We start from the raw sequence: 16,458 nt of genomic DNA on the forward strand, positions 1-16,458 counted from the left end.
ACTTCCACATGGTTTTAACTAGTAATGCATGACTGAATCACTCCTGGTATCCTTATTAGGAATAAACTGGCTGACTAAACATTTTAACTCGCATTTCCCAGCCTACATCCAGACCTCTAGCATTCTCAACTCCCCACCACAAACGGAAAGTCCAAAATTCTGGAAGGAGAATTTGGGGACTTAATTTCTGGAAATACTACAAAAAGATTTGCGTGTTTTCTTTAGCATTTCGCCCACTTCCATGAACCACACAAACTTCCCTAAACTACTTACATAATAAGAGTTTGCACATCTGATAAAATATATGCTACAGAGCAGTTTTAATTGCCTAGCACTTAGAGAACTAAAAAAAAACGTTAAATCTGTTTAATACACACACAAAACAAATGAACATACCTTGTTTTCATTGAAAGGACATATATTAAGTTGCTTTGAAAATCTGAAATTCACACAAGTTCCCTGGCAGCGTTTCCCAAGATCTGTGCACTCTGCTTATTCTCAGGGGTGTTTTCTTTCTGTTGACAGGCCCCTGTGGCTTACCTGGGGATGCTCCAGGTCATACCACCTTTGTTCTTGAAGCAGCTTCAAGGGATGCCACTAAAGGTGCACACTAAAACCATAGTAAATCGTTCCCCATTCTTGCATGATTTTGAGGAGTTCCAGACAGGGGTGAAATCTAGCAGGTTCTGGAAAACCGGTAACAGAAATTTTGAGTAGTTTGGAGAACCAGCAAATGCCACCTCTGGCTGGCCCTAGAGTAGAGTGGAATGGAGATTTTTCAGTATCCTTCCTCTGGAGTAGGATGGGAATGGAGATTTTGCAGTATACTTCCCCTGCATGTCATTTGGTTACAGGCGTTTTAACATTTATCATTCTTATACATTTATTATTTCATTTAATAGGTATTCTCATTATCATTATTGAGGTAGGAAAAATTTCCCCCCAAGCTGAAGGAAGTGCTCTTGTTGAAAGCAGCACTACTATAAGGGAGAAGAAGGAAACTATTTTGCCACCTTACATACTCTCATGTTAAGAAATTTTTTTCTGCTCCATCACCCACATCTGGTCTTCATATCTCAGTCTCAGTCACAACAGTAGGTGCAAGAACTATGCACAGACTGAGTTACAAAGACCCAAGGTGGATGGTGAGGATGAGCATGATTGCATCTGCAGCCTTTTCTATCCACTGCTATGCTATGGCCAACCATATATTGAATAGTAACATCAAAATGCTTTCACAGCATCTTGAATCACAGCATCATAGTACCTATTTGAAACCCATTAGAGGAGATGGGGAAAATAGCGATTAGGTATAAAAGTCAACTTCCTTTTATGATTTTCTTTTATTGTAGTCAAAACATGATTTGCTTAATTTACTAGCCTTCCTTAGGGAGATAGATAGAATTCTGCCATGAATTCTGCCATGTAATGAATTGTGATATTTCTCTTCCACTGGACTTTAAAGACAGTTGCTAGCAACGGAGAAAACCAGCAAACATTTGTCTTTGGTGAGAAAAGCCCCACAAACTAACCATTGCAACTGATTGATTTGATTATTATGTTGTCCTTAAGCTGCCAAATCATCAGCGAACCAATTTAACACACATTTGTCTTTAGTCAAGTACAATTATGTATAGCAGGCTGCAAGAAATTAGTAATTGTCACGCAGCAAATTTCGACATTTAGTTTTGACCGTCTTTGCTGGGACTTGCTGAGTAAACAGAACATTAGCAAACAAAAACAACCCCTAAAAGAAGAATGAATAGATTCAAGGATATTCAAAAGACTCACATGTTCATGAAGTCTTATCTGTGACAAAATGCTCCATCTATTGGTTTATCGCTGGGACATTATGTACTGGATCCCTTCCAACCGTACATTCTCTAAATAGATTCTTTAAAATGCTGAAGTCCGGGCTTTTTCTATAAGGAAATGCAATCTTTTATTCCACAGAATGAAATAAAAATTGTGACACAGAGCATTTTTGCACACTTTATTTTGGAGAAAAATGAGTTCTAAACCAGAAGGAGTTCCAACTAGGTGGAACCAGCATCTATGTAGCCCTGGTTTGATCCTGCTGTTTTGTTGTTGTTATTATTATTGTTGTGAGTGGAATAGAATAGAATTAGAATAGAATAGAATAGAATAGAATAGAATAACAGAGTTGGAAGGGACCTTCCTTTTTTGCCACAGTTGTTCCATTTCTGTTTGCAAATCTTTGTATTTTTTATTTCTCCTATTCTTTCTTCTCTTTCTGCTCTCTCCAGTGACTGCTACATCAACCATCCAATTATTTTTCTGTCTTTCATATTGAGAATTAAGTCTAGGGGTGCTATGTGGCAGGCACCAACAATATTATAAAAGAAAAAAACTGAAAAGTAACAAAAACATCTGTAAAACAAAACAAAAACATATTTAAAGACATACATATGTTAATAAACTGAAACGTGATTTATTCCATTCATCAGTAGCTCACCTATATTAATCAATACTGCAAACTACTTAGTAATTGACGCATTTGTTTGCCTTTCCATGCAAAACAGCAAGTTTTTCGGCTGTAAGCCCTTTTTTTCGTCTAGAAGCCAACTCCCATTTGATAAAGATAGAATATAAGCATCTGAAAATATTAAATCTCTATGTCTATGATTGTGATCTTATTTTTCTCAACCAGTGTGATGTCTGGTGTATTATGCGCCAGTATTTTGTCTGTTTGTATACGGAAATCCCACAAGATCTTGACCATCTGATTTTCAGAGACTTTTTCAGGCTGATGTTCTCACCAGTTTGTTGCTGTTTTAATATTATAATTTTTGCACAAATTCCAATGGATGATTTGTGCTACTGAATTGTGCCGCAATTTATAATCAGTCTGCGTGATTTTTTTTTACAGCAGCTGAGTATGTGATCAACAGTTGCATCAGCTTCTTTGCAAAGTCTGCATTTGGCATCACCAGAGGATTTTTCGATTTTGGCCTTAATGGCATTTGTGCGGATAGCTTGTTCTTGCGCAGCCAGGATTAGTGACTCCGTTTCTTTCTTTAATGTACCTGTTGTTAACCATAACCAAGTTTGTTCACTGTCCAAGTATTTGTAGGCTTCATTTTCGTTGCATTTAATTAGTTGGCCATTGGGCATTTCAATTCCCCCACATGCAGTGATTTTGCCCCTTTTTATGGATACAGTGGCGCATTTTTCCATGCCAAACTGCATTGAATATCGGTGCTGAATACTCGGACTGTGTTTGTCAATGATTGGATTTCTATTTCTGACTTTCCATAGAGTTTCAAATCATCCATATATAGTAAATGCGAAATTTTTTCAGCTTCTTTGGCTGTTTGGTAGCCTAATTTCATTTTTTTTTAAGATTACTGATAGTGGGATCATTGCGATGATGAAGAGGTGAAAGTGAATCACCCTGGAAAATTCCTCACTTGATATTATTATTATTGTTGTTGTTGTTGTTATGTTAATATTTGGTGAGATTCACAGCCTTTGGGGCTGGTTGGTAGCTCAACAGCTCGAGTCCTAACCAAGGACCTAGGAACTGTTAAGGTAACGTTGGATGATATAAGCTGTTCCAAGTAGGGTGGTTTTTTATAGAATCAGAATGTTCAAGTCTGATAAATTTAAAATTTCCAAATAGTGAGTTAGCCCTTTAGGTATTGCTCTAAGGGCTCCAATTACAATCGGAACAACACACTATTTCTTTTGCCACAATCGCTCAACTTCAATTTGCAAGTCCCAGTACCTGATGATGATGATGATAATGATGTTGTTGTTGTTGTTGTTGCTGTTGTTGTTGTTGTTGTTATTATTATTATTATTGGTAGTAGTATTAGAAGTATTTAAGAACCTTCTGTTTTATTAGTTGAGTAAAATTTGCATGTCTTACTGGCCCTGTTTAATTTTGCAAAGCTAAATACACTCTGACCTGATTAATCATCAACTGAGATACCACCAAGAATTTTAGGAGTTTTAGGGTAGATTAGTAAACTGAGCATCTCAAGGCAATAGTGCTTCAATATTGTTGACCAAAAAAAAAGCCTACTTAGATGTTTCCCTGAATACTGCTGGAATTAATATACTTTAGCTAAATGGAATTAAAGAAGAAGGAAACCTTCAAAATGTTAGGAAATTTTAGGGAATGCATCTGGGTTGTAAAAGGAAAAGGGTGGACAAAAGTTCTCAACACTCTGAAAATATGCTGCTAAGCAATGAATATGGCAGCTTCAAAGGACTAAGATACTTAAAATAAATTTTAAAAGTAGCATGTGAGTCAAGAAGAACAAGACTGGGAGGCAGAGAAATGTCAAATCCTTGGAATTCTAACCAAAGTTTTGGCACTTTGACTAAACATCAAAGTGTTCAGCATAAATGATGAATAATAAGAACTAATCATGCCCACAGTGAATGGCCAATGGGACATTGTGTGTTAAAGTATATCAATATGTGCAAAATAAATGAAACATCAATTGATCAAAGACAGCAGAGTAGATTGAATGGCATGCAATTGGCAATCTGACTGATAGAGAGTTATGTATTCAGAGGCTGATGATATCATTTGTACTAGGTATTAGACTTGGCCATGCATATCTGTATTGCCTATACCGACTCACCTCTTTCACCTTGATCCAGTAACTGGGGCTGTGGAAGATATATTGGGAGCTGAAGTTTCCCAAGACAGGAATGTAAGTTATGACAAAAACCAACTACCATCTGGTATCAAGCCTGAGAAATGCAGAGCAAGGCATTTGCAAATATATGGGAAATGCTGAATATAAATTGCAGTGAAATGCGTCCTCATCAGTGGTGGGTTCCTACCGGTTCAGACCGGTTTTCCCGAACTGGTAGTGCTGCCTTCAAACAGAGAGCGAACCGGTTCTCTGTTTTTTTTTAAAGTGGGCCGACCTGCTCACCCCTGGATTATACTTACCTTTATTCCACCTTCTGAAGCCCAGCTGATCTGGGGCAGCAGCTTGAATTGCCGCCTCTCAGCTGTTTTCCTCTTTTTCTGAGTAATTTTTGTTCCATTGTGTATGTATGTACAACGCGCGTAGCGGGCGCTCAGCAAACCAGTAGTAACGCCGGTAGCAACCCACCACTGGTCCTCATGGTCACAGAAGGAAATCAGTTGTTTAAAATCAGGCCTGTTAAACTGGCAGCCTATAGGCCGAATTGGTCACGCATAGGCCACGCCCACTCTGGATCCATAAAGGCAAAAAACATCATGATACATCACGATACCTTATGTGATGTGATCGAGTTTGACACCCATGCTTTAAGTGGTTTCAACACACAGTGGAAATACTTAGTATACTGGTTTGATTGGATTGGTTATTATTTGGTTGTTTTTGTCCACACTGCCTAAGGAGTTGTAGGTTTTAACAGTTTTTATTATTTCATATTTGTAAATAGCCCAGTTTATGGGGCTGAGTTGCTGCAATAATAAATAATTAAAAATAAGACAATATATTTCTAAACAAATATTTGATGAGAAACTATATAGGAAATAAAATGTGAATTTTCTTGCAGGATTCATTAAAACCTGGAACCTTATGGATTTGTGTCGGAATGCAAGCAAACTAAGAATTAATACATATAGAAATGATATAATCTAGAAATAGATTCATCTGTCCATTCTTGTTTCTTCTCCAGATAACAGGGCTATAAATTAGAAATCTTGATATATATATATATTTGTCAGGTAGAGAAAATCCATTTCATTCAATACTTAATGTAACCTTTATATATCAACATACTGGAGATACCATTTAACTAGTTTAGGTAAGAAATAAATTGTCTGAGTATATATTCGTATTTGCAATTGCCATCTTATCTGATATAACTTTTTAGTTGTTTACATGTGTTCAGGATAGACTAAATTCAATGATGAAATTAAGATACCATTTTGCTTTAAATTATTGGGGATTCAATTTATGGCATTTGTTGCACATTTAAACTTTTAGTTATATAGGTGATAAATTAAGATAACTGATATACGAATGTGTTGTGGCCATCCAGAGGAGGAGCATGAACCAGTCCTGGAGGCTGGGGAAGGCTCGAACAAGGCTCTGTGTCAGAAGCAGAGAAGGGGCCAAGGTCGTCTGGCGGTGATCAAGTGCCTACAGAGCTAGACAGCAGTGAGGCAGAGGAACACCTAGTGCCTGTTCCCAATGTACGCATGCACAGAGCTGCTAGAAGAAAAGAACAACTCAGAAATCAGGGTAGACTTCAGGGGTGGGTTTCAGCCGGTTCGCACCGGTATGCTACAACCCATTTGTGAAATTTAGCATACCTTTTGGAGCCCGTTCATCCAGTGGCACAGTACCGGAATGCTCCCTCCTGCCTCCCCACCTCACTTGCTCGCCCCGCCAATCCAGTAGCTGCTCGCTTACCCGGGCCACTGCTCACTGATTGGCTGGCTCACCAATTGCCCTGCCTCTGAGAGGCAGTGGGGGGGGGGGCTTTCTCACACACCTTCTTTCTTTCTCCGAAGGCATGCGAGAAAGCCTCCCCCCATTGCCCGAACGTGTGAAGGAAGGTAGCTGCAGGCTCCTTTGCCCTCGGCTACATGACCTCCTTTCATTCTCTGTCTGCCTACTTCACTCGTTCAGGCAGCAGAGAACGAAAGGAGGTTGCGTAGCAAAGGAGCCTGCAGCTTCCTTCCTTCACACGTTCGGGCAGTGGGAGAGGGGGCTTTCTCGCATGCCTTCTTTCTTTTTCCAAAGATGTGCGAGAAAGCCCCTCCCCAATGCCCAGCAGGGAAGTGAGCCCCGGGCCTCATCTCTGCCTCCTTCCTTGAGAGCTGGCTTCCTCGAGAGAGGGACGGCCAGCTTCTCCCGTTACTGTGCCCTTCGCTTGCCTTCCACCCGAAGGCTCTGCCGGCGGGGTGCCTCCCATTTTGCCTCCTGAGAGAAGCTTGGGAGAGATGCGCAAATGGTCGCAACTCAAGGCTTCTGAAGAGGACGCTGGACACTGGGGGTGGCGGTGGTGCCCACTGCTGCTGCTTCTGCTGCTTCTGGTAATGCAGACTTTTTGGAGAGCATTAAGTTGCAGGCGCACAAATTCCAGCAGCTGTGTTTTGCTTTGAATGTGCTGTCTTGGCAACCCGAAGGAGACATTCTCCCAGTGGCGTCTCAGGCGCTCCCACCCTTAGTCCGGAGGGAGTGAGGACAGCTGGGCCCAGTTTGGTGCCTCCTGGCCTCATGTGCCTGCTCGCTCGCATGGCCTTTGTGCTTCCAACGGGAATGGGAAGCACGGGGATCTTAATGTAGTAGGGCAGGGGAGGCTGGAGAGGGAGATTTCCCGATGCTCGCATCCACGGACGCTGCTTGGGAGAAAATCAGGTGGAATCTCGAGCGAGAGCCACAGGGCAAGACACAAGTGACAATATGGATCACCGCGGGCATAAAAAGTGCTGTCAGATTGCCTCCCACAATCTGGGAACCAACCAACCAAATAAATAAAGTTGGCTTCACTTCCTTGTGCGGCAAGAGAGAAAGTTGCCTGAGACGCCGCTGGGAGAATGTCCCCTTCGGGTTGCCGGAACAGCAAGTTTCAAGGCAAAACGCAGTTTCCATGCGCAACAAGAGAAAAAAGCTTCTCTCAGGAGGTGAAATGGGAGGCGCCCTGCTGGCAGAGCCTCTGGGTGAAAGGTAAGTGAAGGGCGCAGTGACGGGAGAGGCTGGTCGTCCCCAAAGCCAGCTCTCAAGGAAGGAGGCAGAGATGAGGCCTGGGGCTTGCTTCCCTGCCTCCTTCCTCCGAGAGCTGCAGGTGGCAGGGAAAATGAGGCTTCTTTGCCAGCTTCCTAGCTGGCAAAACAGAAATTTTCACCAACTAGAAGGTATGTGTGTGAGAGAGAGCAGGGCGAGAGAGAGAGAAAGAGTAAGAGAGAATAAAAGGAAGGAAGAAGTAGAGAGAGAGAAAAAGAGAGAGACAAAGAGAAAGAGAAAGAAGGAAAGAGAAAGAAGGAAAGAGAAAGTAAGTGGAAAGAGAGAGACAAGAAAGAAAGAAGGAAGGAAGAGAAAGGAAGGAAAGAAAGAAAGAGGGAGAGAGAGACACAAGAAAAAAGAAAGAAAGAATGGAAGGAAGGAAGGAAGGAAGAAAAAGAAAGGAAGGAAGGAAGAAGAAAGAAAGAAAGAAAGAAAGAAAGAAAGAAAGAAAGAAAGAAAGAAAGAAAGAAAGAAAGAGAACTTATGATCACAAGTGAGCCCAAAATTTTGGTTGCTAAGCAAGAGTGTTGTTAAATGAGTTTCACCACATTTTACAAGTTGGCCACTCCCACCCGGTCACATGACCACCAAGCCATGTCCACTAAATAGGCCATACCTACAGAATAGGTTCTAAAAAATTTTGAAACCCACCACTGGTAGACTTGGAAGTAAAGTCACAGGTAGAAGGTGATTGGCTCCTCCCATAAAATATAAAAGAGGAGCTAAAGGGCTTTTGCAGGAAATCATTTGTTCCTTCGGTCATTAGATTTGTTTCAGGAATGTGAAGATCTGTCCATGAATCTCAGAGACTTTGTGCCCAGTCTTTCCTTGCATAATGCTTTTCCTTTTCATGCTTTTTGGAGAAGCCTAAGTTAGAACTGTATGAAATGATAAGTTTCTGCCATTTTTGTACAGTACTGCATGTTATCCCAGATGGAAAGAGAATTGAAAAATACAGGTCATGAAATGAAAGAAAAGAGAAACTTAACCATTGTATAAATCTCCAAAATCCAGTAGTTTCGCAGTGGGTAATCCGTGCTGTTTAATAGTAGAAAATCTTTGCCTACAATGCCTGGAAGAAATGGAGAATGCCACCAGAGTGTTCTTATAAAACAAAGCCCACATTTGTTTTGGCTAACTTGGGAGCACTTTAGGATAAATTATTTTAGATTCCTATCCCACATTTGTGCTGTAGAGTGAAACCTCTTCCTTCACGGAAGCCTGATTTCACACCAGTTGTATACAGAGGCCTAGTTTTTCTCTCCAGCTGCTGCAGCAGATTCTGTGACACAAAAGCGAAGGTTGTGCTGCAAAATAACTGTGATAATCTGAGCTATAATTCAACTTATTTATTGCATCAATACAAATGAATAAAAAATGGATTAAACAGAAAGGGACGTTGGACTCGCAACATATTTTTTTCCTCCTTCCCCTTTGGCAACCCTCATTTAATTAACCACAAGGCAGCTGAATAAGTGCTTTCCTTTTCTCCATTTTGTTTAAATCTTGAATTTTAAAAGCTTTGGAGAAGAGTGAATCAGGAGGTAAAACAGCAGGACTTCTGGTGTTATTTATAAACTCAGTGCCGGAAACTATTTCAAGGTTTGTAGCAGGATAACTCAAGCACCATTTACTTTCCTCGGTAATTTCAAGTGTGGAGGCACAGTGACAGATTTAATGGCACTGGAACTACATTAAGTTCTTGATCACTTTGGCTTGATTTGACAAAAATTCTTAGCGTATTGTCTGTTGCTGAAGGCACAAATTGGCTCCCTTAATCTCATGGAATGATGCCAGTTCTAGAGGTGGCTGCATCTGAAGCAAAAAAATTGAAATGATACATGCCGTCCAAAATTTATATTGTTAAGTGAGACATTTGTTAAGTGCATTTTGCCCCATTTTGCAAACTTTCTAGCCGCAGTTGTTAAGAGGATCGTTGCGGTTGTTAAGTTAGTGACACAGTTGTTAAGTGAATTCGGTTTCCCATTTGACTTTGCTTGCCAGAAAGTCGCAAAAGTTCACATGAGTCCAGAATACTGTAACCGTCATAAATATGTTGTAACTTTGAACAGCCACTAAATGAACCCTTGAAAGTCAAAGATTACCTGTAGTGAGCCAATCAGGGTTGTGTTTTATCAGATGGCCAGCCGTATAAAACTTTTAAATAAACAAACATTCATCAAGGCAGGGACTCTGAAAAAGATGATAAAGTGATATAATGTAGATCCCAATGTTGGCAGTGATTTCCGAGTATCACTATCACTACTACCACTATGCCAGAGGTGGGTTTCAAATCCGGGTGCTACGGGTTCGTTCACGCTCGCACTCTCACTGTTTGAAGCCTTCAGAAGACTAGAATTTGGCTACTACCAGGGAGAAATGGTAAGATTGATTGATTGATTGATTAAATGTTTTCCTATCTCTCAGTGTCAGCCTCTGCTTCGCTTACTTGCTTTCAGCTGCCATGGCAATGGGGGGGGGCATGGCATTTGGGATAGGAATAAATGGTACAGGAGTAATAGTCAAGGAGTGATCGATCACCATAGTACAGGAGTGATAGATCACCAAGGGAGTTTTGTTCTCACCATCTTCTGCGCATGCTGATGGTCGATATTTGGACCTGGTTAAGGCCAACCATCCTGCGTACCAACCTGATGATGCTTCTTGGAGATGCAGCCCACATGACACCTAAGGGAGTTGCAGATTGGGCAATGGAGTGGGGGTTGTTGGAGGGAGGGAGCTGGGCAAATGTTTGATATGTATGATTTCGCACTTTTCTGCCTCAGACCTTGCTTTACTTCGCTGCTATCTATTCATAACTAGTAAAAGTACTTTTAATTCTTAAACAATGGAGGTTTCTTTCTTGGTTACTGAATGAGGCATGCCTGACATTCAGTGATTCTGAGTATACAGACTTCCTACATAATGGTTTTAATTTACTTACTACATTATAAGCTATCTCTTGGCTTTGCAGAACCTGCCAAGCACTTTGGAGCGCAAATAGTCATTGTTAGGGTGGCACATGGCTTGGCTTTTCAAACACCCAATCATTTAAAAATGAAGCTGCTTAGTCATCTACTTACTATTCAACATCAATACACTCAAATCTCTCGCCAGAGTTCCATGCTCTTGAAACATTCAAGACAGCTTGCTAGCCCTATTTTCTGAAAGCAGTAGATAACGCAAATTCAGATTTATCAAACGACATTTTCCCACATTTTATGATCCTCCCTCCCTTCCTTTTATTGATTATGTGCCATCCGATTGGTGTGAAGTCTTAGCAACTACATTGATTGATTTTCTACATGACAATATACTTTTTCTCCATGAAAATCATGGATTGTTTTATTACAATATTTCTATTTATTAGGCTCTATGTAAAAAAATCAAACCTGGTGTTTGTGATATGTTAGAATTAATGCTGGGAGGCTGAAAATACTACCTGGGAATTCTGGGAGCTTCAGTGCCAACACATCTGGATGTTTCCATGTTGATGAAGATTGCATACCAATGGATAAGATATGTGTCTTTCCTCTCTGCCCCCTTTCTTTAAATGCCTGCATTTGAATCTGGGGCCTTTAATGCGGAACCATCTTAGGACACAAGTAAAAAATAATGTGAAGAAAAACAAACAAGGTTTTGCACTTCAGAACCTGCTAAATATATCCTCTATCACTGTCGATGATTCTGCCTTTCCTTCTCTTATGCAGGAGGAAATAGCTTAAAGTACCTTGACTTTAATGTAAAAGGAAAGAATACTCAGCTCTAAATGTCAGGTACCCTGGGAGTAGAAAGTTGAAGGGAACCACTTTCTCTCATCTTGCATCTCCTATTGGCTGGGCTCCCCTAGGAAGATGCTCCTTCTCTATCTCCCATGAGGAACTTTGTGGTTTCCTCCATCCATCCATCTGGCTATTTTAATAGTTGCTTTCATTTCTCTTTTCATCTTCTGTTTTCCTTTGAATGTATTTGAAATGCAGCTTTTGAGACCACCCAATCTCTGCTAGGATGGTGTGCAATAGGCATGAATTCACCCCATATTTCAAAATACTAAAGCACTTAAAAGAGAAATGCAGTGCAACCTTTAGATGCCAAATAACCAATAAATGTAATTATTATTGCGCATTGGCTTGAACCCATCCCATTATCCGTACACAGAAGCCTGATACTGCTCATGTGGCATCTGGTGGAAACTCTTCTTCTACTTAAACAGATATTTTAGGCACCATCTCAGGCTTCCTGTCAGTTTTCTTCATTGCAACATCTTTTGGGAGCTGATTTGTGTCATATTTCCCAGTTTTGCAGATGCTCTGAGCAATGGAATCATTAAGCTCCCAGTAAACTCTTGGAAGCTGATGCGATTTTGGTCCAGACCACAATATCATTCATGACACATGCCAAGAATTTCTTGGATTGCAGCAAATAATGGTTTCAATTTAACCAGGATTTTATTAAGCGACTCAAAGCCAAAGGCATATTTTCATTTATTTCAGGGGAGAAACGTTTAACATCAGGGTAAAGGAAAAATTAAGCACTTTGGCTAGGGGTCAAACATCTAGGAATGAATGAATCTGTCCGTTTTATTTCCTTCAATTTTGCCATTTTTGTGAAAGTGCCAATTTCGATTTCTCTCAATTTTCCCTCCTTTAGTGGGATTTGTTGCATAATGTATTTGTTTGAGGTTGAGTTTGGGTTTTTTGTGGGGCAGGGTGTTAAAATATCAGGAAAAGGAGGAGGAGGAGGAGGAGCAGGAGGAGGAGGGATTTTGTTATTTGCTCAAGCACAGATGGCAAAAGAGATTTAACTTCAGAACATGTCTCAAAGTCTAATATCCCTGAGAACAGTATTCCCTAAAATTAGTCTATGGGGAATAATAAAATAATAAATAGAATTATTAGTATTTTAAAAATAATTAGCCAGCATTTGCATTTGCATTTGCATTTAGTTTTGCAAGACTGACAACAAATTATTTAAGTCATTATACAGTGACAAAAACAGAGTGACTTAAAAACATTTCACACACCTTATGGAAAGTAGGAAAGTCATAACCATATGTTTACAACCTACCCATCATCTTGTGGAACTTCTTAAGATTTCCTCCCATTCCAAGTACTGGGAAGAAGATAATTTTAGACTGGTGTTTCTCAACCTCGGCAATTTTAAGATGTGTAGATTTCATCTCCCAGAATTCCCCAACCGTCATGCTTAAAACGTAAAGAAAACATGGTTTAGACCAGCAAAGCAAAGCTGGCTGAGGAATTCTGGGAGTTGAAGTCCACAAGTTAAAGTTGCCAAGGTTGGAAACCCCTGATTTAAACAACAAAATAAATTCCCCAATGGATCAGGAGGGATGGAAAAGACCTGGGAGGTGTGGAATGCTTTTAATCCTAATCTATTGCCAACCTATGTCCAGTTTGGCTAGGATCACAGGATTTCCTGACCTCAGAAAAATGTAACAATAGAAGCTGAGAGGATACTACTGGATTCCATCCTTTCTTTTCTAGGTTATCTCCTTCTCTATTTCTATTTCTTAACTCAGACCATCTGTTTACAGATTTACTGTTTCAGAGTTAATGAAACACAATCTAAAAGATTCTGTCTAAATTTATAACATTCACATGACAAGGAAATACCTTTGTGCTGTTCTCCACAGGTGCCAGTTTGAGTAACGATATCACTAAATACTTCTGGTTTCATCATTCGCAAGGTGACACAATGACGGTTCAGGATCCAGTCAAAATGAATCTCTGTGCTGCTCTTTGGACTGTTGTGTCTTATGTGATTGCTGATATGGAGGAGAAGGTACCAGTGTAATTCAAAAATAAATCAATAAAAAGTATTGACTGTTTTAGCACAGAACAGGAATGTATCTGATCTAACTCTGTGATGAAACTCTAGGTGTCTTCCAAAAACTAAACTTTTCTTGATTCAACTCAGAACATGTCCTTTTATCATGTATACGTATTTTTGAATTGTGGGTCTAACACCTTCTTCTTTGGACAACTTCCTGATGCTTCATTTCAGTGCTTTGTTCTTATTGTTCTTGATCTTTACTCAGCAATATCATAAAAGTCACTGATTATTAAGTTACCCTTTTATCTGCTAAATACTTAAAATAAATATGGTGTTATGCATGAACTCCTGAGTCTAGCCATCTGTCAAAATCTGCCTCCTCCCCCAGCCTCACCCCACATTAGACAGAGCAATCTGTGGCTGTTTTTCTACTGATAGAAAGGGGATGCTCAGTGAAAGGATAAATAAAGACAGAGCAATCCACCAACACCTTCCTTAAACTGTCCCTTTGTAAAGGATAGCACCACTAACTGGACTCATTACTGAGAGAAAAAGTTCAGCAAATATTATGGTGGGATAACATATATTGTTTATTAAACTGATTCACTGTGCCCAAAGGCTATCACTAGAGTAGTTGTACCAAGGTGTTGTGGCCTCCCAGCGGCCAGCAGAGCTGGCAGCAGAATTAGACAGAGAGAAGGTTGGGGAGGTGCATGGGCTAGTCCTGGAGGCTGAAGAAGGCTCAGACAAGGGCTCTGCATCAGAGGCAGAAATGGGGCCAAGGCCATCTGGCATTTCTCAGCTGCCTTTGCAGCTAGATAGCAGTGAAGCAGAGGAACAGCTAGAGCATGTTCCCAGTGTGCACATGTGCAGAGCTGCCAGAAGAAAAGAACAGCTAAGAAATCAGGGTTGACTTGGGAGTAAAACCGGTGAATGGCCTCTCCTACAGGAAATAAAAGAGGAGTGAAAGGGGAGTGGGCTTTTGCAGGAAACAATTCGTTCATTTGTTTGTTAGATCTGTCTGTGAATCTCAGAGACTCTGTGCCAAGTCTTTCCTTGCACAGCATTTGCCTTGGAAAATATTTACATGGCAGCTTTCTAAGATAGGTAAGGTCTGTGGTCATAACTTCACCTTTGAAAGACTGTTTACCAGGCCTTTGCTGAATATGAATGAGAGGAATTCACATTTGTTTAATAAAAGGGGTTTTGTCGCAACCAGGAATCTGCTTCGTGCTTTTTTGGGGAAGCCTAGGTCAGAACATAAGGAAATATCTACTATCAAGAGATAGTATCTACTATCTGGCTCTATTCTTCAATGATGAGATCATCTTAACAAGTAGAGATGGATTTAGCTCTGTGTTCAACATCTCTTTCTCAACTATACTCAAAATGTAAGTGCCTCTCTTTGAGCCATGTTTTCATCTCCAAACATTATTATTTAAACTTTCTGAAAGATGTAACTATTTGATCCTCTGCAGAATGTCCATTGAACAAGCTGACTCTTCTTCCTTGCCCTTGCATACCCACATCTAAATAAACTCTAAACTGGGGTTGAATCATTGGCTCCACATCTTGTTTTCTTTTTGCTTGCCTGGATGATTGCCCAGCCACTAAATGTCACAAAGGTCCCTTAACACATGGTCCCCCTACACTGTAAGAGTGTGTAGTGAGATGAACATGTTATTCTTTATATCATTTAAATGCTGATGGGATTCTAGAGAATGATATTATGTCTGCGGTCTTCGCCATGGTGCTGTAAATCCTGCTACCACAATCCCTGTGTGTTATTTGGTTCCCATTCCTTCGGGTTTTGTGCATTTGTTTTAATAAATGAAAATATTTGGAAGGCTGGCATGCTGTAAAACGTGGCATCAACTGTCAGTGCAATCCACCTTTCCAGGAATACAACAAGGAAAAATGCAATTAAGTATGGTTGGCCTGGAGAGAATTAACAAAGGTAAGTGATTTCACCTAGCCATAGAGCAAACATATACACAGCCTGTGTATTTCATGTTTTAAAATATATACAAATCTTCTACAGCTTGTTCGTAGGGCTCTCATACATGCTCTGCAAGAATCCAGGAAGTCACAAGATTGTAGCAAAGAGAACACAAACGCTCTCTGCTGCCACCTAGTCATCATTTGGATGACGGCAGCTCAGATAGGACAGCCTATTTGCTCATTATTACTCTGAATGCTTTTTCATAGCATGAATATATTTTTCCTGATTTTTCTTTAAGCGTAAGTACCAAAGGTGGTATTGAACGGGTTCTGACCAGTTCTGGAGAACTGGTAGCAGAAATTTTGAGTAGTTCAGGGAACCGATAAAAACCACCTCTGACTGCCCCCACCGCCATCTATTCTCTACTTCCCAAATCCCAGCTGATTAGGAGGAAAAGGGGATTTTGCAGTAACCTTTCCCTGGAATGGGGAGGGGATGGAGATTTTTCAGTATCCTTCCCCTGCTATGACCACCAAGCCATGCCACGCCCACCAAGCCACACCCACAGAACCGGTAGAAAAAAATGAATCCCGCTACTGGTAAGTACCCCAATTCTATGCATTGTCTGAGTCTGTGCATGTTTTTCTGAGTATCCCCAGTCACCCGTCTATAATATATAATATTTATATATGTTGTGCTTTATAGCAGCCAACTGTGCAATTTGATGTTTGAACTTAGATCCCACTAAATGTAACTCTTAAAGATTCCTCACAAGTTACTTTTCAGTTCTTTTTGGTCCACTACTAGTTTTAGTGAATGTAATCAATTGGTGTGATATTGTTGTGATTATGGCATGGGTGTATAAATTTTCAGAGGTACCTGTCAACCATCTATCGGTAACTCTAACCCATTTGGCAGGAGTGACGAAAGCAGGAGATAGCCGAAATAAGGAGACATAAACAATTACTGCGTGAAACTGACTGGAGGGGAAAACTTTTCAGCAGGCAAAAA

At 40.4% G+C, this 16,458-nt stretch overlaps 1 protein-coding gene across 2 annotated transcripts in view; it reads left to right on the forward strand.

Annotated features, from left to right (window-relative positions):
• Positions 1-13,964, forward strand: part of CPQ (carboxypeptidase Q) — a 177,753-nt gene extending 163,789 nt beyond the window's left edge. For both annotated transcript variants that reach the window (XM_032222638.1, XM_032222639.1), the window contains exon 8: positions 13,366-13,964. In XM_032222638.1, coding sequence (XP_032078529.1) covers positions 13,366-13,526 — 161 coding nt within the window. In that variant the 3' untranslated portion in view covers positions 13,527-13,964. The remainder of the gene's footprint in view (positions 1-13,365) is intronic.
• The last annotated feature ends 2,494 nt before the right edge of the window (positions 13,965-16,458 follow it).

Source organism: Thamnophis elegans, chromosome 8, assembly GCF_009769535.1.
Source record: "Thamnophis elegans isolate rThaEle1 chromosome 8, rThaEle1.pri, whole genome shotgun sequence".
Taxonomy (NCBI): Eukaryota; Metazoa; Chordata; class Lepidosauria; order Squamata; family Colubridae; genus Thamnophis; species Thamnophis elegans.